A 26,745-nucleotide genomic window follows, 5' to 3' on the forward strand; every position below is an offset into this window, starting at 1 on the left:
TTTGGCTCTTTTATTTAATTCATACATTTTCTATTATAAATATATAATGGAGCACCCGCAAACTGCAAACAAAACGTCGTCAGAAAATCTTAATATCAGTCAAAGTTTTCAGTCGTTCTAATACCGACTGTGTACCTGAACTTTGTAATGTCCGTACTACCATATATCCCAAAGACTAAACTATCGGCAGACTAAAAGTTGCAGTGTGCTCATATTCAGTCGACCTTTATGCAACTGAGTATACATATGTAATAGAATCTATGGTTAACAATTTTAACCATCTTCCAAGGATCGTAGCGTAATGAAAATTGAATTAACAAATTTTGATGACAATCCAATAATACGGTACTGTCAAACTGATCTGATGATGAAGCCGGAATATATAACTGGAACTTCATTATGGAACATCGTGTCAGAGCTGTGTTTGGAAATATGAAAAGGTGTTTTGTAAACTTTTTTTTTTTCATGAGAAATTATCAAAATTATAAAGTAAATAGAACTATTTGTTTTTTTTTTCATCATATTTGTTTATGTCAGCAACAAAGATTTGTATGTAGGCAAGAAGAATGTTTACCTTAACTTCTACACACATTTAACTAAAGGATTAACAGCCTTACTTATAAAATAATAAGTTATACTTAAGAGATGTTTAAGAAAAAATCTTACTTATAAACGTGGCTGAAATAAATCATTTTCTTAGCAATGTCTTAAATGAGCTGTCAAATTAAGTAGCCTCACACCCTTGTTTAACCCGCTAATTATCAAAATGGCTGGATTCTTACCAGCTGATTTTTCATTTCCGGTTTATTGACAGCTCAACTTTTTAATTTTATATTTTACGGATGCCATTGTTGCCATTACACAACGTTTTGATGACAAATATTTTTTAAAGCTACCAACATTCCGGTAGTGTTGAGAAATTAGTATGTTTTTATGTCATTATCTGTTCATTACTTAAGACATGCTTAAGCAACGTTTATAGGTCAAAATAATTTAATCACTACTTAAGGCTTTAAGTAGTAATTACTTAAAACATTGCTTAGAAGATGATTTGTTGATTTTTATAAGTAAGGCTGTATGTACTTACCTAGGTTCACGTAACTGTCTTAACTAAAATATCTTAAACAGAATATTTCTTTAATCTCCGTTAAACTAAAAATGGTATAACAAAATGAAACTTTGTCATTGAGCCACTTATCTGCGGCTGTTGAAAATTTTCGAAGAAACTCTTCCCGGCGGAAATCCGACCCGTTACGATAGCGACTGTCGTTTTAAATCGACCCACCCACTTCTGTTGCTGGCCAAAATGTTACCTGCCGCGTATTTACAGTATATACATGGCTAGTACGCAAGCGTGTGAAACTAGTCGCGAATAGATTGGAATTCACTTTTTATACAAAGTCTTCCGATGTATACAGTAGCAGTACGCAAATACTCGCATATATTTTGTAGTGGCCAAAGTAACTTGCTTTGTTCCATAATATACAGTGCTAGTCCGCATGCAAACTAATCGTGTATACACTGGAATAGGCGCGAAAAACTTTACGATTTCAATCTGCAGTTGCATGCTCGCCATTTTGATTAAAACACGACCTAGCATTTAATGTTAATTTAAATATTAATCATGCTCGTAAATTCAATTTCTTTTAGTATATTTTTTAAACAAGTTGATTTTTTATGGGAAATATAAGTGCAGCCACAAAATTATTTATTGAACATATGATTAAGCTTCTAATTTTACAACATTACTTATACATTGTCATCTAATTTACTAACTGGGCCTCGTTTTTAGTATATTGCCATTTATAACCTTCAATTAAAAAACATTGTATTAAAAATTGAAGTTAGTGACGAAAACGAATCGCTGCAAAACCGACTCCACGTAGTCTTGTCTGCTCTACCCTAGAGTGCAATTCAAAACCGCGTAGGCGCGGAGGGCGAGGCGGCCTGCGAGCTGAGGCGCAGGTAGTTTTAACGCTCGCCGCCGCGGCTGAGGCTGACCGGCTGAGCCGGTCAGCAAGCCGAAGCTTCGGTGGTGAGCGTGAAAACCATCTGCGACGATAAGCTCGCAGGGGACCGCCGGAGCCCCGCAGCACCGGAGCCTTGACAGAAGCGATGCTTGCTGCATGTTGCTTGCTTACATTTTAAACGTACTGAGTTAAAAATTAGAAGCTAATTAAATATATTTTATGGTGTCATTTAATAGTATTTTAGAAGTTTACTGTTAGAATGTATGCTACAAATTTAGATGCTAAAAAATAACCATCATGCTGAGTTGTATTTAGAGTGGTTTACTTAGAAGATACTACTGGCTAAGATAGTATTATTTAGATGCTCGTTAATTGTGGCTGACTTAGTAATTTAGAAGGCAACATAAATTTTTGGGGGCGAATAAATTAAAATAAATAAATTAAAAAGAAGCCTGTTTAATTAGCACCCATTTTTAATCAACAAACTCAGATTCAAAAGCCTTTTTTATTTAATGCTTTACCTAATATTAATTTTGAATAGTTAAATTTGACCGTGTATAAATTGGAATGATGCATGTGCACGTCTAAGCTACGAATTATACTCGAGCAGTACGCAAAATTCGTGTATACTTTGAAATCACAAATTAAAAAACAGCATTACAAAATATCAGCGAGCAGTTTCCTATGGATGCGTTTTGGCTATGTACACTCTGTAAATACGCTTACCTGCCTTTGATAGTTTTCACTAAGGCAACTAAGGCTGGATTTGTTTAGGCAAATACTAGAACATTTTCTTTAAACACATATGTATATACATTTGATAATGTCAAACTATGTAGGTATATGCTTAACAAACATTTATAAATTGCAATGCCTTAACAGGAAACTAATTTCTAAGAACTTACGTTATAAGATCCTTTTATACCTCATTAGTTCGCAATAAAGATTCTGAATTTGAATACATTCGAAAAACTTTGGAGATTGTAGACAGTCAACTAACTCTTTGCCTAAAATGTAGTATAAAGATAATCGTACCTATTTAGAAAAAATCCACTTTCTTGCGAAGCACAAGTCAACATTGCACATAGTGCAAAATGTTATATTATGTTCCCAAGTTTTATTATATAAAGCCCCATGTTATGGGTTTATTTTTTATGTAAGAGTAGATAAAAACCGATATTAATATTTTTCAAGAGTTTTATTTTAAAAAACAAGTTCAAGATAGATTTTTAGAATTATACTTTTTGTTTTCGTCTCGTGTCTCGTGTATGAAGTAAGGTACGATAATACGTAGTTAGATAAAGTTATGGAACGCTATATTTGAAGGCAGTTTTTAATATAAACTACTAGGTTTCGCCAGCGGCTTCGCCCGCGTGGTGTGTTGATAAAAAGTAGCCTATGTGTTAATCCAGGGTATCACCTATCTACATACAAAATTTCAATCAAATCGGTCCAGCCGTTTTTGCGTGATTGAATAACAAACATACATCCATACATTCTCACAAATTTTCACATTTATAATATAAAAAAAGTAGGATGTATGTTAATAATAAAACTTGTTCTAGGACCAACTGAAAAGTGATTCAAATATCAGGTGTATGTTCCTGCGACGTTTTGGTTGTAAATAAATATCTGATAAAGGAATTTTGAGTTATGAATTTCTTAAAATCCAGTTACGGACTTTATATACTGCAATGTAAGCACGTATGTCTGGCAATTGTATTCTTAATACTACCTATCAAGAAAAATATACTGGATGGACAAGTAAATAAAACGATAAATCACGATCATACTTATTTATAAAATGAAATAAACATACATTAAAATTTCAACATTTAAATAAATCGATTTAACCAGTAAATACAACGTTTTGAGAACACCTTAAAATCATGAACTTGAATTGATGATGACAAAAAATCAGTTTATTGCAGAATTAAATAGGTACTTTTATATAATATAAATTTGGATCAAATTTATTTTTTACCATAGTATGGAGCAGGTCCGTACATTGGAGCAACAGGCTGCACAGGGTACCCATACCCATAGCCATAGGGCCCGGGACCAGCATTGATGCCAGCATTGATCCCAATACTAAATCTGTTTTCCAGATTAGGACTATCCAGATTAGGATTTCCTTGTCTAGAAATACTGTGCTGAACTAGAGCACTATTCAAAAGACTATAATCGTCAAGAGACATAAGATTAATATCATCAGATCCCCCTTGTCTCCGAGAATGTAAACGATTAAGCAAAAGTTTGTTATTTTCTTGGTTTAAGCTGTCCAAATTGTTTGATCTTCGAAGGTTCTGGTTATTCGCGAGTTGCTGGATATTTTGGTTCCATTGTCCTCCAGATTTTCGTAAACTTTGAGACCATAGTTGGGAGTTTTCTAAGTTGTGAAGATTATGATTGTGATTTTGGTTTAGGTTTCGTCTGTTAATGCTTGCTAAATCCGTTTGTAAGCTGTGTAGTAGACTCTGCTGGTTGATATTCTCTAGATTCACGTGGTGACTGGACTCTGCTCTGCCCGAGAAGACTACAGCGCAAAAACTGAACTGTAAAATGAACAAAAATCATAAATAAAACCGCCTGATTGATTTTTATTGAATCTTAAGTTAATCAAAATACTTCATAAAAAAATGGGCTTCGTTACGTCTAGGACACTAAAATTTCTGATAGCTGGTATCGGGGATAAGAACATTTTAAATTAATTTAATATGTACACTAAAATAATTATAAAGGTCAAGCCGTGGTGGCCTACTGGGCAAACCACAACCTCTCGTGTATGATGCAGTGCACGCAAGTACCAATGCAACTGCGCATTGGGCATACGTGGTCCTTCATTGTGAGAGGAGGTCTGTACCCGACAGTGGGACGTTAAAAAGGCTGTAACTGTGACGACGATGAAGAATTTATAGAGGATTTATATTTGTATTATACTACAATATTTTTAACTCACCAAAACGTAGACTTTCATTTTGACACTTTCAGTACCGCGCGTCGACTTCTACTAAATCCGGTGTTATGCGCGAATTTATTAAAAGTGTCAACATAGCCAAGTTAAATGTTACATCTAAATTCATTTAGTCACGCTTTTTTACACAATAAAACTTTTATTATTTGATAAAAACCGTTTACTATAATAAATCAATCATTTGAACATAATGCAATTTTAAGATGACGTTTTTCCACACGAGTACTTATTCAGTACTTCAATGACGTATTAACTATATATGTTGAATTTATCCTAGTTTATTATACTATAGTACCAAAAATTATTCGATACCTACACTAGAGTCATTTTAAAAAATATTTGAAAAGATGTTACAGTAGAAACGCTGTAGGAGATCAATCATTTTGTTTGGTAAATGGGCCTTTCTTAAATTTTAGCGATGTCTGTCAAAACGCATGGTTCCGTACAATATGTCGATTACAATAGCAATATTGTTTTTACCTACTCTACCAGGAATACTGAGCTAAGGCTAATCTATTTTTGTTAGGCGCAAAAACTCATTTTATTAATATCTTTTTATCCACCTAATCGATTTGGTCTAAAATTTAATTCTGGAGGGTAGCAATTAGGTAGCAACTCTGGGTGAAAAAAAAACTCAATACTTTTGCGCCGTTTTTTCACACTGGGAAAAGTGACAGCCATCCTGATATCTTAAGAATGGCTGTCACCTTAAGATGCTGAACATCTTTAAAACCACGAGGGTAGCAATTGATAGCAACTAATGGTACCTGGTAGCAATTAGGTAGCAACTCTCTATATGTATTTAGAGAGGATCGGTGATTTGTGACGGCGGTCTTGACGCAGACAGTGCAGACTGTGTTAACAGATGCCATTTTAATATTAGCCTCCGGATAAAAAGTTGCCTATAGGCTTCCTCAATAAATGGGCCATCTAACACTGAAATAATTTCAAATCGGTCAAGTAGATATTGAAATAGGTATATAATATAGGTACCTACCTAAATTTTTTTTATGTTTCGTTCTACTTAAAAGTTCTTATAATTTAAACTTATCCTAATATCCTAAAATCCCAATAAACTTTGCCAAAAAAATAGCATTTGAAGTTCCCGCAAATTAAGGCCGGAATATATGTATGTAATTACAAGCCGTGTATAAGTTTCACGGAACAGAGCAGGAAGATGATGATGCAATACAGGCGATACAGGCAATATCAATATAACCGCAATAAAATCCGTAAAAGTAGATTTTTTTAAATGTCCAATATTCGCGTAAGTGTCAGAAATCAATAGGCAATTGCCATTTACGCCGAAGCATACCCAGTGATGTTTCAATTTGGAAGACTGGCAAAATATACACAACGTATCTTAGTTAACTGTGCAGTTCTCATTAATAAGCCCAATAAATAATCCTGTCTATGCCACAAACGGGAGGCTTTAGCCTGTTAGCATACTGCAGACTAGAGGTATTTAGTCGGCCCTTGGTAGGAAATTTTTCGTCGGTCTGATACCGAACAAATACTTATTAGTTGTTACGCGTGTACTTCGATTCATCTTCTTACTGATTTATAAGCAAACATTAACTATTGGACGATTAAATCTATGTAGTGTGCGCGCTGTTAGAGGACTTTTCTAAACTATATCTAGGTACCTATTTATGAAAAATGAAAAAGCATTCATAACTGTTTTTGCATAAAGATCAATTAAATACGATTAAAATAAGGCCAATTGTTAAAATATTAGCCCTCTTTGGCAAATCCTCATCAGTTTTTTACACAGGGCACAGGCTTCTTCTCATACAGATAGGAAATGGGCATTAATCAGCAGGGCTCCTGAAGTCTTTAAATAAAATCTCCAGTCAATCAAAACTAATCATTGACGGATTGGACAGGGAACCAGAAACGTATCGTTAGTTCTACTAACTGATCATGCCTACTGTGTAATGCTTGAACTACAAGAAGGCGCCTGATCCTCCTTCCTTACATCATCTCCGCTATATTTCTCTCCTCCTTTTCTGTAAGCTTTTACATGGTAACTTGGATAAAAGTATGAATTGCATTTAAAATACTTAGATCCGTACGGAGGTCTCCTCTCAAACTTCATGAAATTATTGTTTTCCAAACTTTTACTGCCCTGTGTGAGGCAACTTTTAAGCTACACAGATAAAAAGCCATACGTAAACGGTCGCTTCCTTGGCTTAATTTATATCCAACATTTATTATGACTCATTTAAAGAGATGTACCTTGAATACGTAGTGAGACAATTTGGGAATTCTTAATATCTACTGGAATATTTTTACGTCCTCTGTCCTGAACTATAGTTTCAGGTTTTGTATTGTAATTGTTGCAGGGTGCTATTTAAAAAGTTGTGTAATTTAGTTTTTATATTTTTTAACACTTGAACAAGAACATTTTGTAACAAGTTGGATTCGATTCAATCTATTTGTTTATTATTTTAAATAATTTGAGAGCAACAGGCCTATTTTATCAGCTAAGAAGACGAATCAAATATTCTTAAGTGTTCCATATTGGTTATTTTTATTTAAAGTGTTGCACTTTTTTATCAGAAATATTTTTACTTAACTTTATGAAAAAACACAGATTAAAAAGCGGATTATCAGCAAAATATTTTAGTTTCATTAATATGGTTGGGAAGAGCTTGTTTCGAATATAATTCTCAAGTCAAATACCTCTTCAGAAAACAAAAACAAAAGGAGAACTAAGACGTGTTATGTATTAAGCCTCATTAGCCTTAAAAGGAATATTAAAGGGTACAAAAAAATTACATGTATTTATTTATTCATAATATTTTTACTTTTCAAAGTGATATACTATGTTATACTGCAGACAAGGATGACAATTGGAGTTATATCAGATGCTTCTTTAATTATTATTTTTATTTATTTTCCAATTTGTATTTCATCAAAATGTTTATTCATTCAAAATAGATTAATTTCCTTAACCTTCTTCATTATCCAATATATCCACCGGCGTTAGCCCCAGCATATCCACCTAGATAGGCACCACCTATATGGCCACCGATATGCCCACCAATGTGTCCTCCAAATCCAAATCTAGAATCTACGGCATCAATAGTATCGTAATATCCGTCATTTATTCCAATGCCAACATCACTGGCAATAGCCTCGGCAATGCGACTAGCAATAACTCCGTTTGCATTGCCGATAATTTGACCATTGCCATCTATGTAGCCGTTGGCATTCCCAGTGATAGACCCTCCGCCTCCAGTTATAATTCCGTTGGCATTGCCTGAGATTGTTCCCCCATGGCGAGCTTCAACAATTTCTAAAGCGTTTGCATCAAGGTACCCGGCAATGCGATTAGCAATAACTCCATTTGCATTACTAGAGATAGAACCACCGTAACCATTTATAATTCCGTTAGCATGTCCTGAAATACGACCTCTACCACCGCCGATGTAGCCGTTTGCATTACCAGAGATAGAACCTCCGTTACCATTTATAATCCCGTTAGCTTGTCCCGAAATATGACCTCCACCACCGCCGATGTAGCCATTGGCATTACCATTGATAGAACCGTGACCATTTATAATGCCGTTAGCATTAGCTGAGATTGATCCATCGCGATTCAGAAGATATCCGTGGTCAAGACCATTGCAACGATGACCAGTGCCATAATAAGGACCACCACCACCTCCTATGTAGCCATTGGCATTAGCAGAGATAGAACCGCCACCATTAATAACCCCGTGTGCATCAGCGTTTATACTACCACCTCTCGAGAATACTAGAGGGCTTTGGTAAGATAATAGCCTGTAGTAGCTTGATGAAAGCGGTCCACATGGATACACAGAGTAGCATAAGGATCTACCAGCGTGGCACACGTTTAGTACTCCCAATAAAAGAATCTGAAACAAATGTTGATACATTATAAAACTTGAAATGTTATCTTTAGTAAAGGAGCAATTAATTTGAAGATATTTGACTAGAAGCTTTTCTCTCTTTTAAACAAAACCCCTCAATGGATTTTGTAGAAAAAGTGAAAGTTCACAGGTAAAAAAAAAGATCCCGACGAATTGAGAACCTTCTCCTTTTTGGGAAGTCGGTTAAAAAGGGTTTTTATAACAAATTTTATTCAGCTCACCAAAATACTTTGCTCTTTCATTGTTGTTTTTGCGTCGGTAATACCGTCTGCCGTCAACTCAGCCTCTACTCAAATCTGAGTACTAAACTAAGGTACAGCGAGTATTAAAGGTTGACATTATATACGTATTAAAATATTACATTATGATTTGTCACACCTACTTGAACATTTTTTAATATATTTGACCTGCTTGACCGATGTAATGAATAGTTGCATAAAATTATACATAACTAGCATACATAGCTCCGCCCTAGGCTTCGCTTGCGTGGTGTGTTGAAAAAAAGTTACTTATGTGTTAAATCAGGGCCTATCTACATTAGAAATTTCAACCACCTCTGTCCAGCCCTTTTTGCGTGAAAGAATACCAAACATACATCCATAAATTCTCACAAACTTTCACATTTATAATGTTAGTAGGATATTATTAGGACTAGTAGGATATATGTAATATTATATCGACATGGTTTTTTTATACAATAATAATGAGGAAGAAGGAACACATATACATAATTATTGTACGAAGAAAAAAAAAGAAGTTATATTTATGTGTGAGTGTGTATGTGTGTGGGTGGCAATGTGATGCATGTGTAATTTGGGGTAGTCAGCTACATCAGCGATGTTTTGAAATCTGGTTAGTTAAGTACTGATGAGTACTATCTTTCTTTATCTCCAGCCAATCCAATTTTTTTACATTTATTTTTAGTAACTTTAAGTATGTTGTGTAAATTATAAAGTTTTCCATAAAGCTGAGCGATCGCCGACCTATTGTTTTTTAGTATCTGTATTTGTCCCATTTTACTCATCTATGTGAATGACTCTCGGCACAAAAGTCCAAGGAAGATTTGTGGAATCGTAGGGCAACACCAACAATGCACAGCTGTCGCAACCGGAGTACTACCACTTCGGAATACAGCTGATCGGTGGGGTAACGTTACATATCGGTACGTCTGAATGCTACTTTTAAGAAACCACAGAAATGTTAGACTGATTAATTGATAGTAAAATAATAATTGGTAGAAGGAGTAGAAGACCATTTTTAAAACGGAATCATCAGCAATCTTGCCCAAGCGCTTAAATACTGACTACTGACTTTCGCATTTGTAATATTAGTAGGATGTGCAGCTAAAAATTTTCTGGTAAAACCATTTACCATTTCGGTGTTAATTCTATTGAAAAGATTTATTACTTAGTAACATAAACACCATATTAAGTTAATGAATGATTCACCCGTGCATCGTAAAGCACGTTAATGTCGGTCCTGTGGTGTGATTCTGTAAGACTTCATTCTTAACTTCGCATCTGAATCCGCCGTGAGTTTCGTGATTGGCATCCTCAAACTACACTAGCGCTACTCTTGCGAGCGTGTTTGCGAGTTGAACTAAATTAAACTCGAGATTTTAACAGATAAAGTATGAGATGACTTTTAGAACGTTTTGAACCGAATGCGAAGTGAGAGTGAATAGCGAAGTGAAATGCGAGTTGTTGTCTGAATTTTATAGAATCGACGTACTGCGCCTGATCTCTCTCGGGTCGTGTACTCGGCTAGTAGGACATCATCATCACATACAAACATTTCCATTTATTTGTAAGTAGGATTTTTACTATTTTACGCATGTATTGAATAGAAGCAAAAACTACAGGACGGATTCAAAAATAATATTTTAATTAGAAGGCCATTATTTGGATAACAGGCTAAAAATTTATTTATTTAAATAAGAAGAAGCGATGGGGACGAATTTTTTGACGCTTTTTAGTTGTTCTGTTTTACAAGGTTAGTTTTTGATTTTTATTGTAAATATGTATTGTAAATATTAAATTGTGAAATAAGAATATGTACACAATATTTACAAATTTAAACTACTAAAAATAAAATACTATATACAAAACAGGTTATATTTCACTACAGCGGAAAGTTATTCTTCGGTTAAGTTAAGATGTCCATCCATGACATGACGAGGTCTTCCGTGTTTCGAAAACAAATTAAATGATTGGGCCCCTCGTGTCGTTTAAACATCTTTAGCAGTTGTTACGGATATATAAAAGCCGGAAGGACTGACAACTATTCATATCAAGGGGAATTGGGTTGAACAAATATCTAGATTGAGGCTGAGAAAAGCTGTAGGTATCCATATTACACACTGTTACTTAGCTGCTGAGGTACTTATTTGGGGAGACAGAAAGCCGAACCCAACATAGTGAAGTGTAATAATTATAGTGAGTACGGTCCTTTATAGTATTAAGTGTGTTAACTCTCTTATGTAGTGCTGAGTTGCATTATACCGTCTATCTTATAGTAATATGTCATTTCAGTCTTTTAGTCATTAAATAGTTCTCAAGTAATGTGGTTGTCTCCTTTAAGCAACCCCTTTAGGAACCCCAACATTTCATGGCGACCCTGCCATGGGCTCTGCCAAGGGGATAGCGTCAAGTTTAAGAGTTTCCGTTTTTAGCATCTTATTTCAGCATAAATTAAATAATTAATAATCAATAAAATGTGTCGGTCATCTGTGGAAAAGGAGCAAGTTTTTCTCACGCAAAGCTCGGCTGGAGGCAACAATGATGCTTTGATGAAAGGTATCGGAGGTCACGTGGAGCGGCTTAGCATTGTTACCTACATTGTTTTGGCCATTATTGGAATCGTAGCAGTGTATTTTGGCCTGAGGCTGTACAGAAACTGCCACCGCGCATGGATTCAGCAGGAAATCGCGATGACTACCATGCAGAGGATCAGATCATCCATCAGAGGACGTACTGAAGGTACCGACAATCAGCAGCAGTGAATTGTTAAGTGGTGTGTATTTTATTTTCTGACGTATTTTCGTAAAACATCAGTAAGTGAACTAATAACGCGGTATCATATTTCATAACGCAAAAACTTAAAGACGCTAGAATCATGCACGGACACTCAGTCATACGACACCGAACGGAAACAAAATGCAACGTTGGACATTTTTGCTGCATTAGCGCATTCATTTAGAATGTTCTACATGTATCTTATTATATTTCTAGATTAAGAATATGGTTGATGTTTTAAAACAAAGTTATGACTTTTTGGTAGAAATACGTAATTATTTAGTTAAAAAGGGACAAAGTAGATACAGAGGTAATATTATTTCAGCAAAGTCAGAACAAGCAAAGAGCGCTTTCGAAAATTGTTGTAAAACATTTTTATTGTTAGAGAAAAGTAAGGATATTAACTTGGCATTAGCAATTGATCTTTACGAAAAGATAAAGCAGAAGTACGAGGAAATAGTTAAATTGTGTATTCTTCCAGTTACATTAGATTTAGGAAAAATGGATTTCGATCTTAAGGTGGCGTGTAGTTTGATTCCAGTAATGGACGGTGTTGAGGCCACCACCAAGCGCCTAATAGACTCCGTGGAAATGTATGCTGGCATGCTGGACGCCCCAGGTAAAGGATTATTAATTAATTTCGTTTTAAAAAGTAGGTTGAGTGAGAACGCAAAGTTGCGAATTTCAGGCTCATACAAAACTATTCAAGAATTGATTGACGACTTGAAGAAATGTCTTTTACCTAAGAAATCGTTTATGGCTATACAGACGCAGCTTCAAAATATTCAGCAAGGTTCGAGGTCTATTGAGGACTATGGTTGTGAGGTAGAAAAGTTATTTACAGAATTGACAATTACCCAAGCTGATGGAAAATTAGATACCTTTTCCGTTTTAAAGCCGATTAACGAAAACTTTGCCATAAAACGATTTTCAGATGGTCTCCGTAGCTCGAGGCTGAGCACCATCATCTCGGCACGCGGCTTCAACAACTTGAAAGATGCCATACAAGCAGCAAAAGACGAAGAGTGCACGTCTTTTCAAGCTTCAGGTAATATTTTATATGCATCTAAAAATGGACGCTGTTCGTATGATGTCAGGCGATCACAAAGATCAAGGTACCACAGAGATACTGGCCGTAGTCAATATAGTAACAATTACCCTCGCGGACACCAATATAGTAACAATTATAACCGAGGAGGTTTCCGTGGAAATTTTAGAACCAACTATCGCTCGTCCTTCGGTTATCAACGAGGTAATAGGGGTTCCAGGTATGTAAGGACCCGCGGAAGAGGTCAAAATGCCTTTCCGGTAGAACAAGTACATGACACGCGTGAAGGTGGTAAAAATAATAATAATATAGGTACATCAGACCAGTTTTTTCGATCTTAAGCATTTTATATGGTCATTGCAAGGTAACGCGAAGTACATAACATTTTATATTAAAAATATAAAATACTACTTTCTTGTTGATACGGGTGCAACATTGTCAGTTATTAAGAGTGAGTTGTTACCAAAAAATATTGTTGTTTGTAACGATAACACGTTGATAAATGGAATAGGTGGTCAGATACAGTCTCAAGGTTCGGTAAATTTATTATTAAATAATGGCAATGTAACAATTCAGCACAATTTTCTAGTTTTTAATTCGCTACCCTTAAGAGCTGATGGAATCATAGGGTTAGACTTTTTTGAAAAATTCAGAGCAAATATAGATATTAATACAAATATATTAACACTCTTTATGAATAATAAGCAACATAATTTACATTTCGTTTCCGAACAAGATAGGATGAAAAATGCTTTAACTATTCCGGCTCGTTCAGAATCAGTTCATTTTATTTTTGTTAGTGAGAATATAAACGGAGAAGTTGTTATACGGGGTAAAGAATTAGCGAAAGATGTGTTTGTAGCAAACGCAATAGCAAAAGTTAGTAATAATAGAATTCCTATCAAGATACTTAATGTTAGTGACAAGGAAGTGAGTTTTCCATCTTTCACACCAGATATAGATAAATTAGGAGATTATAATGTCTGTCAATTTAATAAGACCAATATTGATGTTAACATTGTTGTCTGATTTAAATTTAAGTCATCTAAACGGAGAAGAGAAGCAATCAATTGAGGCAATATGTGCAAAGTATTCTGATGTTTTTCATTTAGAGGGAGATAAATTAACAACAACGAATATTTATGAGCAATCTATAGTCGTGAACCAAAATTCTACTCCTGTTTACGTCAAACCGTATAGGTTACCACAGGCCCTTAAACCAGAAATAGCTAAGCAAGTTAAAAATATGCTTGAAAATGATATTATAGAAGAGTCAACAAGTGAGTGGTCCAGTCCAATTTTATTAGTACCAAAGAAAAATAACAAAAGTAGTGAGAAGAAATGGCGTTTAGTGGTAGATTATAGAAAATTGAATGAAGTTATTTGCGACGATAACAATCATCAACAGCAATAATCAACAGCAATATTAACGAAAAATTTAAAAGTTTAGAATTAAAGAACGAATTTTTAGAAACAAAATTAGAGGAACAGAATATAAGATTAAATATCTTGGAACGGCATATCAGACGCAAAAATCTAGTATTGTTTGGAGTTGAAGACAAAGAAAAATCTTATGAAGAATTATTAAACACAATTATAGAAATAATAAACACGTATTTTAAAGCCTCATGCGACAATAACAACATCGAAGCTGTCAGAAGAGTAGGAAAGAAAGGCGATAAACCCAGGCCGATAGTTATAACGTTTACCACTATGGGTCTCAAAATCAAGATCCAAAAAAACCTAAAAACCCTACAAAACACACAATACTATATAAAGGAGGATTACCCCATAGACGTCCTGAAAAAGCGCAGAGAACTACAAGCCCAACTGCAGAAAGAAAAGGAAGCTGGCAATACTGCCTTCATCAAATACGATAAACTGATAGTTCTACAAAGGGATAACAACTCTTCGAGCAAGCAACTAAACAAGAGAAACCTATCGGAATCACCAGAGGTTAACCACAAGAACCAACCCGTTAATGCCGCCGCTAGACAACCATCGAAGAAAAACAAAGTATCTAACATGAAAGATTATATAATACAAAAACCAAAACTAGTTCTCACTCAGACAGACACCGGTAATAACTATTCGGAGCCAACATCACATAGCAACATAGTATAGCAACTACAGCCGGACCCTCTACCCACTTCCAAACTCCCAATACGGCTGGTCACCGCGGGAGTATGCGACCAAAACCCTCCAAGGATAGAAAAAAATAAAATCAATTACAACATATGCACCTTCAATGTTCGATCGCTCTCGTCCGCAACTAAATTGATAGAACTAAAAGAAGCAATAAAAAACATCAATCACGATATACTGGGCCTGTGCGAGATCCGCCGACTCGGAGAAAATATTATTGAAGACAATAACTACGTTATGTACTACATCGGCTTAACCAAAGGCCAACTGGGTGTAGGCTTTCTGGTTAAGAAAAAGTACAAAGCAAACATTAAAGCCTTTATCGGAATATCAGATCGAGTGTGTATACTGGAAATTATTCTGGAAAAGACACTTTTTGCCTTTATACAAGCGCATGCGCCTACTGAAAGCTCATCGCAGGAGGAAATCGATGCATTTTATGAAGACCTTGCTAAAGCTCATGACTCTATCTCGACCGAATACATTATCTCCATGGGCGACTTCAACGCTCAAATAGGGAAACCGAATCGTCACGATCATTTAGTGACTGGACAATACGGACATGGAGCCAGAAGCATTCGTGGAGAGAGACTGATTCAGTATGCGTATGAAAACAATTTGAAAATAGCAAACACTATGTTCAATTTGAAGAAGCACAGGAGATGGACATGGATATCTCCAGACAAAAACACAAAAAATGAAATCGATTATATCATGATAACAAAACCAAAACTTGTTTCCAAATATGAGGTTCTGTCATCGGTCCCTTTCGGTTCAGACCACAGAATGTTGCGAGCTACATTAAACTTAAACGTAAATAAAAGAAATAGACGCAACTTTTCCAACCCGTCAATCACACTGAAAACACCGAAAGAGCAAGATATTTACCTCGTAAATCTAAAAAAATACATACCTGAACTTATATCGACAAACACTTCCTATAATGCAAACGAATACTGCCATAAGATTGAGCACTCTATATTGAACAGCATTAAAAACATAAAAACAAACAAAAACAATAGAATACTTTCCGACGAAGCACTAGAACTTATGAAAGAACGAAACGAATTACAAAACAAACCGAAATTAAACAAAAACGACAAAGAAAAATTGAAAAAGCTCTACAAAACTACTAACAAGGAAATAAAGAGATGCTACGATACATACAGAATAAATACTATAAAAAAACACATTGATAAGTCAAGGTCAGCAAAAAAGGCGTACAAAGAATTAAACAAAACAAAGACCTGGATCACAAGTCTTCAGCCGAACTCGAGGAACGTTAACACCCGGATGGACATCATAAAGGTTGCCACAGATTTCTATGCGAACCTCTACAGCCAGCTTAATAACACACATCACAGGAAAATTACCAACCAAAACAATAATACATCCCCCATTCCCGATTTTACTGGCACTGAAATCTTAACTCAAATTACAAAGCTAAAATCAGAAAAAAGCCAGGGCCAAGATAAAATATCAAATGAATTTATTAAAATTGCAAAATCCCTACTATTGAAACCTATAAACATATTGTTTAATAAAATATTAGACGAGGAGGCCGTGCCGCATTCATGGACGGAATCAGAAATAATCCTGTTGTATAAAAAAGGCGACCCAAAGGATGTAGGTAATTATCGCCCAATAAGCCTAATGTCTTGCCTGTACAAACTGTTTGCCTCCTGTCTTCTAACAAGAATAACATCCAAGATAGACGCGCACCAGCCGATAGAACAAGCCGGTTTCAGATCAGGCTTTAGCACACACGACCACATACAAGTTCTAGACCAGGTAATCGAAAAATACACAGAATTCCGCAAGCCTTTATATGTAGCGTTCATTGACTACAAAAAAGCTTTTGACACTATATCGCACGATAGCATCTGGGAAGCTTTAGAGTCAATAAACATTGAAGACAAGTACATAAACATCCTGAAAAACTTATACGCGGCAAGTACGAGCAGAATAAAACTAGATCGAATGGGGGCAAGAATTACAATAAACAGAGGCGTGAGACAGGGCGACCCGCTCTCACCAAAACTATTTATCGCTGTACTACAACACCTGATGAAAAATTTACAATGGTCTACGAAGGGATTAAACATAAACGGCAAATACCTAAGCCACCTCCGCTTCGCCGATGATATAATTCTATTCTCCGAGAACCCTACACAACTTAACAATATGATAAACGATCTACATGAGGCTAGCATCAAGGTCGGCTTAGAAATGAATTTGGAAAAGACTAAAATAATGACTAATCACATCACCGCGTCCATATTTGTAAGCAAAACACCACTAGAGTTTGTAGAAAGTTACATCTATTTAGGCAAACAGATTTCATTTAAAAAAGATAGAAACTTGAAAGAAATAGATCGCAGAATAGCAATAACGTGGAAAAAGTACTGGGCACACAAAGAAATATTCAAATCACAACTCAAACCGTCAATCAAAAAAATTGTTATGGACTCAGTGATTCTACCATGTCTTACCTATGGCTGTCAAACCTGGACTTTCGATCAAAAAGCTAGAAACAAAATACAAACAACTCAAAGAAGAATGGAAAGAAGTTTATTGGGAGTAAAATTAAGGGACAAAGTCAAAAATGAGTTCATTCGCAGCAAAACACAATTAACCGACGCTTTAACCTTCTCTCTGAAAATGAAATGGAGATGGGCGGGACACCTAGCCCGATACGACGACGACAGGTGGACCATCAGAGTGGTAAAATGGCGAGGTCCTAGAGGTCGTAGGGCTAGAGGCCGCCCAGGCGCTAGATGGTCAGATGAACTGATAAAGGTAGCAGGGAAAAATTGGTTATCCTTGGCTAGACAAAGAGAACGATGGAAGTCCTTGGAGGAGGCTTTTACCCGAAGGGGGTCCACACTAAGCAACTAAAACCGCAACCCAATTTTAAATTGATTTTACTAAATGAAATAATTTAGTCATTATATAGAATTAAATTAAAATCTATCTAATTATTTCAAAAATATTCAAAATGTATTTTAAAACTTAAGTAATTTTATATGGATTTGTTTGATTTTAGTTGTTATTTTATATTTATATTTCTCAATTTAGCATGCAAAATGTGGAATGAAATAAAGCTTTATTTATTTATTTATTTATTTATTTATTTGCGACGATAAATTCCCTTTACCAAATATTAATGAAATTTTAGATACTCTCACTGGAGCCATTTATTTTACACATCTTGACCTTCACCAAGGCTATTACCAAGTGAGTTTAGAGTCTAGTAGTCGTAAATTAACGGCTTTTACTACAAATACTGGCCAATACTGCATGAAACGTTTACCAATGGGATTGAAGATCAGTCCTAGTGCTTTTAGTCGTATGATGTCTATAGCAATGTCTGGTTTAACTTACGATAGATGTCTGGTATATCAAGATGACCTTATCGTTTTTGGAAGAAATCTATCTAGCCATAATCGAAATTTAATAAGTGTAATGGAAAGACTAAGAAAAGTCAATTTGAAGTTAAACCCCCAAAAATGTGAATTTTTAAAGAAAGAAATTCTTTATCTAGGACATTTGGTTTCAGAAAAAGGCATTTTACCAGATCCCGAAAAGACTAAAGTACTACAAAATTATCCTACACCTAAAAATGCAGAGGAAGTTAAACGTTTTGTTGCTTTCTGTAACTATTACCGTAAATTCATAAGACATTTCTCAGATATAGCGATGCCTTTAAATATGTTAGGTAGAAAAAATGTACCATTTATTTGGACTAATGAATGTCAACAGGCCTTCGAGTTTTTGAAAAATGCACTAATGAGTTCACCCATTCTACAATATCCCGATTTTTCGGACAATCATGAATTTATTTTACAGACAGATGCTTCCGGTACTGCTATTGGTTCTGTTTTATGTAATAAGGATCTTAGACCAGTTGCATATGCTAGTAGACCCCTGAATAAAGCAGAAAAGAACTATCCAACTATTCAAAAAGAACTTTTGGCTATAGTGTGGTCTGTTAAATATTTTAGGCCATATTTATATGGAAATAAATTTACCATCATGACGGATCACAAACCATTGTTATATCTTTTTGGGATGAAAGACCCGTCTAGTAGATTAATTAAATTCCGGTTAACTTTAGAAGAATATAACTTTAAAATTGTTTATGTAAAAGGCAAGGACAATGTTGTGGCAGATGCTTTATCTAGAGTTTGCATAACATCTGATGAGCTTAAGAGTATGAATGAGCAAGCATTGGCTGTAATGACTAGAGCGCAAAAGAAAAGGATGAATGAGCAGGATAAGATGAAATATGTAGATGAAAACAAAGCTCTTAATAATTCCACTAACAACTGGCCTGATCAACCACGAGTTGTGGATATATTAAGAAAACCTTGTGATTCAGTAGAAATGTGTTTGATTGAAGGCAACAAATTAAAAAGATTTAGGGATAATGACTTGATAACTTCAGAATTTGAATGTTTTGCATTTTTAGACAGTAAAAAGACATTGTATATTAATCTTGATTTTAAGGCGCAATTCTCGCGAGCCGAATTTGTGCAGAAATTAAGCTATTTTTGTGAAAGAATACGTATAAATGAAGTTTGTATAATTAAAAATGATGATAATTTAGAATTTGTTAAAAGTGTTTGTGACGAAGTCACTACACTAACTAAATGGTCCGGACCACGAATATGTATACTACGAGGTGTTAAAAGAATAACTGATGACAATGAGAAGACGTTAATTATGAATGACTTTCATTTACTGCCTACCAGTGGTCATGCTGGAGTGCGCAGAATGGTAAATACCATCAAGAGGCGATACTATTGGCCAAGTATCGACAAAGATGTTCAGGATTTTGTCAAAAAATGTACGAAATGTCAAAAATCTAAATATTTTCGTTATATTAAGGAGCCGATGGAAATTACAACAACAGCTTCCTCGGCATTCGAAAAGATTTACTTAGATGTTGTGGGACCTTTAGATAGAGACGATAGTGGTAATTGTTATATATTGACTATGCAGTGCGAGTTAACAAAATTTGTTCAAGCTATTCCAATGCAAAATAAAGAAACGGTGTCCATTGCAGATGCTTTTGTTAGAGAGTTTATATTAAAATTTGGTATTCCGGAAACAATAGCTACAGATCGAGGAACAGAATTTATTTCTGCAACCATGGAACAGGTTTGTAAAATTCTTAATATTGAAAAATTATCTTCTACAGCTTATCACCACCAGTCAATTGGAGCCCTTGAAAATGCTCACAAAACTTTGGGTGCATTTTTGAGAATTCAATGTAACAATCATACTGACACATGGAGCTATTGGTTACCATTTTGGTGCTTTAGTTTTAACAATACAGTCCATTCTGAAACAAATTATACGCCATATGAACTTGTTTTTGGAAAACTTTGTCGAATACCAGATAGCATTTCCGATTCAGTAGATCCTTTGTACAACATGGATAGCTACCCATTACAATTAAAATATAGGTTACAGTTAGCTCATGCCGATGCCAAGAATAATTTGTTGCTAAATAAACATAGACGTAAGGAAATATATGATAAATCTGTTAATTCAACTGCATATAAGAAAGATGATTTAGTTTTATTAAAAAATGAAACACGTAGTAAATTAGATGCAATATTTGAAGGTCCCTACACTGTCGTGGAAGATTTAGGTTGTAATGTTAAAATACTTAAGAATAATAAAATAGATTTAGTACATAAAAATAGGACTAGGCCCTTTTGTCAATGAATGTGGTTAAGATAAAATTAAATATGTGAGTAAGTTATGAGTAAGAATAATTAATGTTAGTAAGCTAATGAGTAAGTTTTAAATTGAGATAACATTGCAATGTTATCAATGTTTAATGATAAGAATGTAGGATATACTGTAATAGAATATATATGTAGGTTAAGATTTTATTTCAAATAAGTTTAAATTTTTAATAATGCTAATTAATGATTTAAAAAAAAAAAGCAAATTATTATTTTACTTTTTTTTCACTTTCCGTGGGAGGTGAAGTGTAATAATTATAGTGAGTACGGTCCATTATAGTATTAAGTGTGTTAACTCTCTTATGTAGTGCTGAGTTGCATTATACCGTCTATCTTATAGTAATATGTCATTTCAGTCTTTTACAGCCTTACTTATAAAAATCAACTAATCATCTTCTAAGCATTGTTTTACCTAATTACTACTTAAAGCCTTAAGTAGTGATTGAATTATTTTGACCTATAAACGTTGCTTAAGCATGTCTTAAGTAATGAACAGATAATGACATAAAAACATACTAATTTCTCAACACTACCGGAATGTTGGTAGCTTAAAAAAATATTTGTCATCAAAACGTTGTGTAATGGCAACAATGGCATCCGTAAAATATAAAATTAAAAAGTTGAGCTGTCAATAAACCGGAAATGAAAAATCAGCTGGTACGAATCCAGCCATTTTGCTAATTAGCGGGTTAAACAAGGGTGTGAGGCTACTTAATTTGACAGCTCATTTAAGACATTGCTAAGAAAATTATTTAATTTAGCCACGTTTATAAGTAAGATTTTTTCTTAAACACCCCTTAAGTATAAATTATTTTTTAATTCACGTTTTTAAGTAAGACTGTTAGTCATTAAATAGTTCTCAAGTAATGTGGTTGTCTCCTTTAAGCAACCCCTTTAGGAACCCCAACATTTCAATAGTAAGTAAGGGACTAACCTGTTTATCAAGTTTTAACCGCTGTCAAATTTAAAACAAACACTGTAAATATTTAAGATTTTTTATTTGTTTCGTTGTTGTGATATTTTTATACAGACTGATATAATACCCTTTTACTGCAGACAAAGAAACTTTTCCGTCAATTGGTATCACATTAAATGTTTCTTCATTCAATATAGTTGAATTTCCTTAGCCATCTTATTATCCATATATGTATCCTCCGGCACCGGCCCCAGCATATCCACCTAAATTGCCACCAAGGTAGGCACCTACTTTGCCACCGATATGCCCACCGATGCTAAATCTATTATTTATGGCTTCAATGTCATCGCCATAACGGTTCCACCCATTAGCACCAGCAGAAATTTCGCCAACTGCGCCCCCACCAACACCCCCACCTATTTCCCCACTAAGCCCTCCACCTACTTCCGCACTAAGCCCTCCACCTGTTCCCTCACCAATTCCCCGATCGATTCTTTCTTCAATTCCCCCGCCTACACCCCCACCAAGTCCCCAACCGATTCCTCCTCCAGCGCCCCCGCCAACACCATCGATGTAGCTGTTGCCATTAGCAGAGCCAGAACCGCTGCCACCATTTATAACTCCATTAGCAGTACCTGAGATTTGTCCCACATTGCGAGCATCAACAACCGCTAAATTGTTTGCATCAAGAAGCTCGGCAATGCGACTAGCAATAACTCCGTTAGCATTGGCGGCAATTTGGCCACCATTACCACCGATGTAGCCATTGGCATTTGCAGAAATAGATCCTCCACCTCCAGCTATAAGTCCGTTAGCAGTACCTAAGATTTTTCCCACTTGCCGAGCATCAACAACCGCTAAATCGTTTGCATCAAGAAACTCGGCAATTTGGTTGGCAATAAATCCTTTAGCACTGCCGTAATCAATAGCCTCAGCAATTTGACGAGCAATATATCCGTTGGTGATGCTGGCAATTTGCCCACCATTACCACCTATGTAGCCATTGGCATTCGCAGCGATAGAACCACCTTGGTTTCCATTAATAACGCCATTAGCATTACTAGTGATAGAATCACCATCTAATCTCGACATGATAAGAGGTCTCGTGTAGCCGTTATTTGGTCGGTACTTAATGATCGTTGAAGGTGACGATCCACATGCATACGGATAGTAGCATATGCTTCGGCGAGCATTGCATACGTTCAGTACTCCCAGTAGTAGAATCTGAAACATTGGAATTAATTTAATATTTAATTAATTTTATATGGCTAGCCGTTTTCCCGCGGTGTCACCCGCGATCCATGGGAATACTACCCGTTTCGGAACAAAATGTAGCCTATGTTCCTCGGAATGACTATAGCTTTCCAGCAGCGAAAGAATTTTTCAAATCGGGTCAATGGTAGCTGAGCCTTCGTGGGTATAAAAAAAATGTATAATAGATAAAAGTTTGATGCCAGCCTTACTTACGAAGAAAAAAAAGTAATTAAACAATTTGATGGACATAATTTCTCATCTGATGATGGAAACTATGAGAAATCGAGGGCAAGTTTCAAAAGTTGTGGGAATGCATAGGGTAAAAACTTGACACTTAGGTGTTTGTCTGATAACATTATACGACAGTGAAAGTATGGAGCTGACCTGATGATGGAAACGGAAGAAGGTCGAGGGAACCTGGCAATGGTATATATTACCTACCTTATGTTTGGGCTTTTATTACTCATTTTGACGAGAACTTTCTATGGATTGTGACAACTATGGTTGCCACTGAAAGTATAAAAAAAACGTTTTACAAATAAAAAAACGGCTTCTTAGAGTTTTTTATATTAAAAAAATTAAAACCGACTTATAAAATTAAAAACACTAAAGAGCAAAAAAAAATATTTTTAGGTGCATCGGTCTAAAAGTCGGTGGCGAAATAAACTGACTTCTAGACAGGCCAATGCATCTAAAAATATTATTATTTTTTGCTCTTCAGTGTTTTAGAAGTCGGTTTTAATTATTTTGTAATTTTTTTTTTTATATACTTAGGTATCATGTGGTTTTCAAAATAAATAAATACTAGAACTTAAAATGATGTGAATAGCTTTTATATGATAGTCAAATGCAAGGTGAGAATTTAAATTGACAGTTGGGTAAAGCTTTTCGTGCAAAAGTTTTTGTAACGCTTTTGTTACTCAAAGACGAAAGTTAAAAGTAGTTAAATAATACAAAAAATTACTTAACTCACCAAAATATTATGCGTTTTCATCGTCGTGGTTTTGCCAATATTGCCGTCAACTTAGTCTACTCTAACGTGAGTACCTAACTAAGATGTTTCTAGAATACTAGGGAGGCATTATATATGTGCCGAAACACCTGAGTTAAATTTGTAACGCATGCTAAAACATAATTTTATGCATATTACATATATGACTGATGTAATGAATCAATCGAGAACATAGTGTTGTTTACTGATCCTGACTTCGACCCCTTTTCTCGAAAATATTAATTATTTTTTTATACAAAGTTGTTTATTTGATGTAAATTGTACATTTTAAAAGTCCTTGTATACAAAAACAAACACGGTCATGTGACATTTATTTTAAGTTAACACATGCAAATAACCACATAAATAAAGATTTTTCGGAAAAAAAATTAGTTGTGCGAGAGGTTTCTTGTAAATTTTATTGTAAAATAAACCTTTATAATCAAACATAAACATGTTAAATCAATAAACATGGGGAACAACAAAAGTACATATAAAAAATCCTTATTAAATTCTGCCAAAATTGTATAGGTACATGTACTTAATAATTGTATTAAAATGCATTATAGGCTATAATAATGTCGTACATAAAACAATTCCATATTTACATGCATTATTACAGTACCCCAACACAGAATCTAGTAGGTAATTTAATAAATTATCACGGTTTTGAATAACATAATAACGGGAAAACATATTATAGAGTGCTTGTTATTTTTACTGTAAAGAAAAAGTAAAACTATTTATTTTCTTATTTTTATACTGCGCTCACAGCTGTAAAACGTCCACTAATGGAGAAAGACCCCCAGCAATTTGGGGGCATTTACCCCCACTTACCGTGCTGGGCACGTGTGTTGGTGAGTGTAGTGTGGGTAACACATAGCACCAAGTGGGATGTTGAATGTTTTGCTCGTAGAAAGGCAGCAGGAGATCCGAAGCTAAAAATATCCCAAATATACCTAAACGAAATTAATGGTAATGAAAATAATGGTGTAAATGATGCAAGTAAAATGCAAGTAAATGCTCCTCAATTTCTACATAACGCTTTGAATTAGATAAAAATCCTTAAAGGACAATGGGCACTTTGTATGGGATTTGGTACCCGCTCCAACAGTAGCGTATGATATATCATTAGAAAGGTATTAACGTGAAGAATAATAAAAACTATGGGGCTTGCCTCAATTAGCTGTCCGATCCGAGTAACGATAAAAATTGAATCGACATACAAGTATGTCATCCATATATGCAAATTCATTAAGAGGCATATTATGTCGTCAGTGTAATAATTTTAAACTCAGTTAACAGACATCTTACATTGTTTGAGATACACTCTATTATAATCTAAAGGTTGTAATAGTCTATGGAGTCATACTACGGAAACACAATCGTCATCTGATTTGACGAAAGCTCAAAACATTTATATTCATCTTTTTTTAAGAAGAAATCCATCATTATCTCAGCACGTCTTGACGAGCAAGATTGAGTCGTAATATGTACTATGTAAACATCGTCTCCTGACTTTTCAACCTCAATTGATTGTAAAGACTAAAAAGCTTTCACCAAATACCAGCTATATAATATCAGCTAGTTCTGCGTGAACTGCAAAGGTTTGCACAGTCTTTTTTCAAATCAATCGGCAGGCAAACATTCTAAAAAGGCCAAATTCTAGTTTTTTTGTTACTTTACCAGTTTTTATTCGATACAGTTGGATTTAAGAACTACATCTACGTTAATGATTTATGAACATTATGCATTCTATTAGTCGATGTCACGCGAAATGGACAAGGATTTGGGACTAGTCGTCATAGTAAACATTTTTTGCCTTGCCAAGACCTACGCAATGGTACTACATTCAACACTGTTGGACAAGGTACCAAAACGCCCATCGTCCTTTGCTAGTAGTTCGGAAACAATTAGGTGTAGGCTCTCATATAAGGAGACTTGCTTTCGCCCGGACTTTGCCCACGTCAATTTGGAATATATAAATTACCAAATTTTAATTTTCTTAAGGAAAATCTATTTCCATAAATTTAACCATTCAAAATTTAACCAACACAAGCACTCACAAACTTCGCAATTCGATTACTTAATGTAAGCTCAATTCCTAGCTAAACAGGTAATACCTACTGATTAAGATCACATAAGATATACTATAGAGAGTATTTTTTTATGGTTATATCACAACTAGCGGTGAAATCGAGCCAATGAAACATTCCATAACTTTGTAGGATTTATTTATTACGCGTGTTTATTTGCACAATATTTTTTCTATAATTATTATAATACGGCTTCTTTTCAATTGTACTAACAGTTTATTTTTCAAGTTGTAGAAATAAGTCTATATTCAAGTTTCTATCATTTTTTATGGACATCAAGAGACTTGTTCTTTGGTGAGACGTTTGTGAAAATTATACCAAATAGGGAAATCATTGAGTTGTTTGAAATAACAATCTATACCTGACTTATGTTTACCAAATAGGTGTACAGCTAAAGAATACGTTTTCTTGAACGCGATAATCTGATGAATGGAGATCTATCAAGGTACGCTACTTTTTATAGTACCTACTTAGATACTTCAGTGAACAGTGAGTAGAAGCTAGTTTAAACGTAAAACAATGATTTCAATTTGAAAGTTATTTTTTTATATTTAGAAGAAGAAGAACGTCCATAAAAATAATTTGTCTGAATACGTTATCTGTATTGTGACATGATGTCACGCTCATAGAATGTAATCGCAGAAGTGACACAACGCTTTCGCTCGTATTTTACCTACAT

At 34.9% G+C, this 26,745-nt stretch overlaps 2 protein-coding genes across 2 annotated transcripts; both read right to left on the reverse strand.

Moving 5' to 3' along the window:
* Window positions 1-7,730: 7,730 nt before the first annotated feature.
* LOC110370129 (uncharacterized) lies at window positions 7,731-9,154 on the reverse strand. Its single transcript, XM_021325859.3, has 2 exons — window positions 9,065-9,154; window positions 7,731-8,828 (listed from the first exon to the last, which is right to left on the reverse strand). Exons 1-2 carry the CDS (start codon window positions 9,083-9,085, stop codon window positions 7,911-7,913), a joined length of 939 nt encoding a protein of 312 aa, XP_021181534.3. The 5' UTR covers window positions 9,086-9,154; the 3' UTR covers window positions 7,731-7,910.
* A 12,644-nt stretch (window positions 9,155-21,798) lies between these two features.
* On the reverse strand, window positions 21,799-24,138 carry LOC135116554 (uncharacterized). The gene is made up of 2 exons (XM_021325858.3): window positions 23,953-24,138; window positions 21,799-22,949 (listed from the first exon to the last, which is right to left on the reverse strand). The coding sequence occupies exons 1-2, from the start codon at window positions 23,971-23,973 to the stop codon at window positions 21,945-21,947; spliced, it is 1,026 nt and encodes a 341-aa protein (XP_021181533.3). The 5' UTR covers window positions 23,974-24,138; the 3' UTR covers window positions 21,799-21,944.
* Between the last annotated feature and the right edge of the window lie 2,607 nt (window positions 24,139-26,745).

The sequence above is a fragment of the Helicoverpa armigera genome, chromosome 11 (genome assembly GCF_030705265.1).
Source record: "Helicoverpa armigera isolate CAAS_96S chromosome 11, ASM3070526v1, whole genome shotgun sequence".
NCBI classification, from domain to species: domain Eukaryota; kingdom Metazoa; phylum Arthropoda; class Insecta; order Lepidoptera; family Noctuidae; genus Helicoverpa; species Helicoverpa armigera.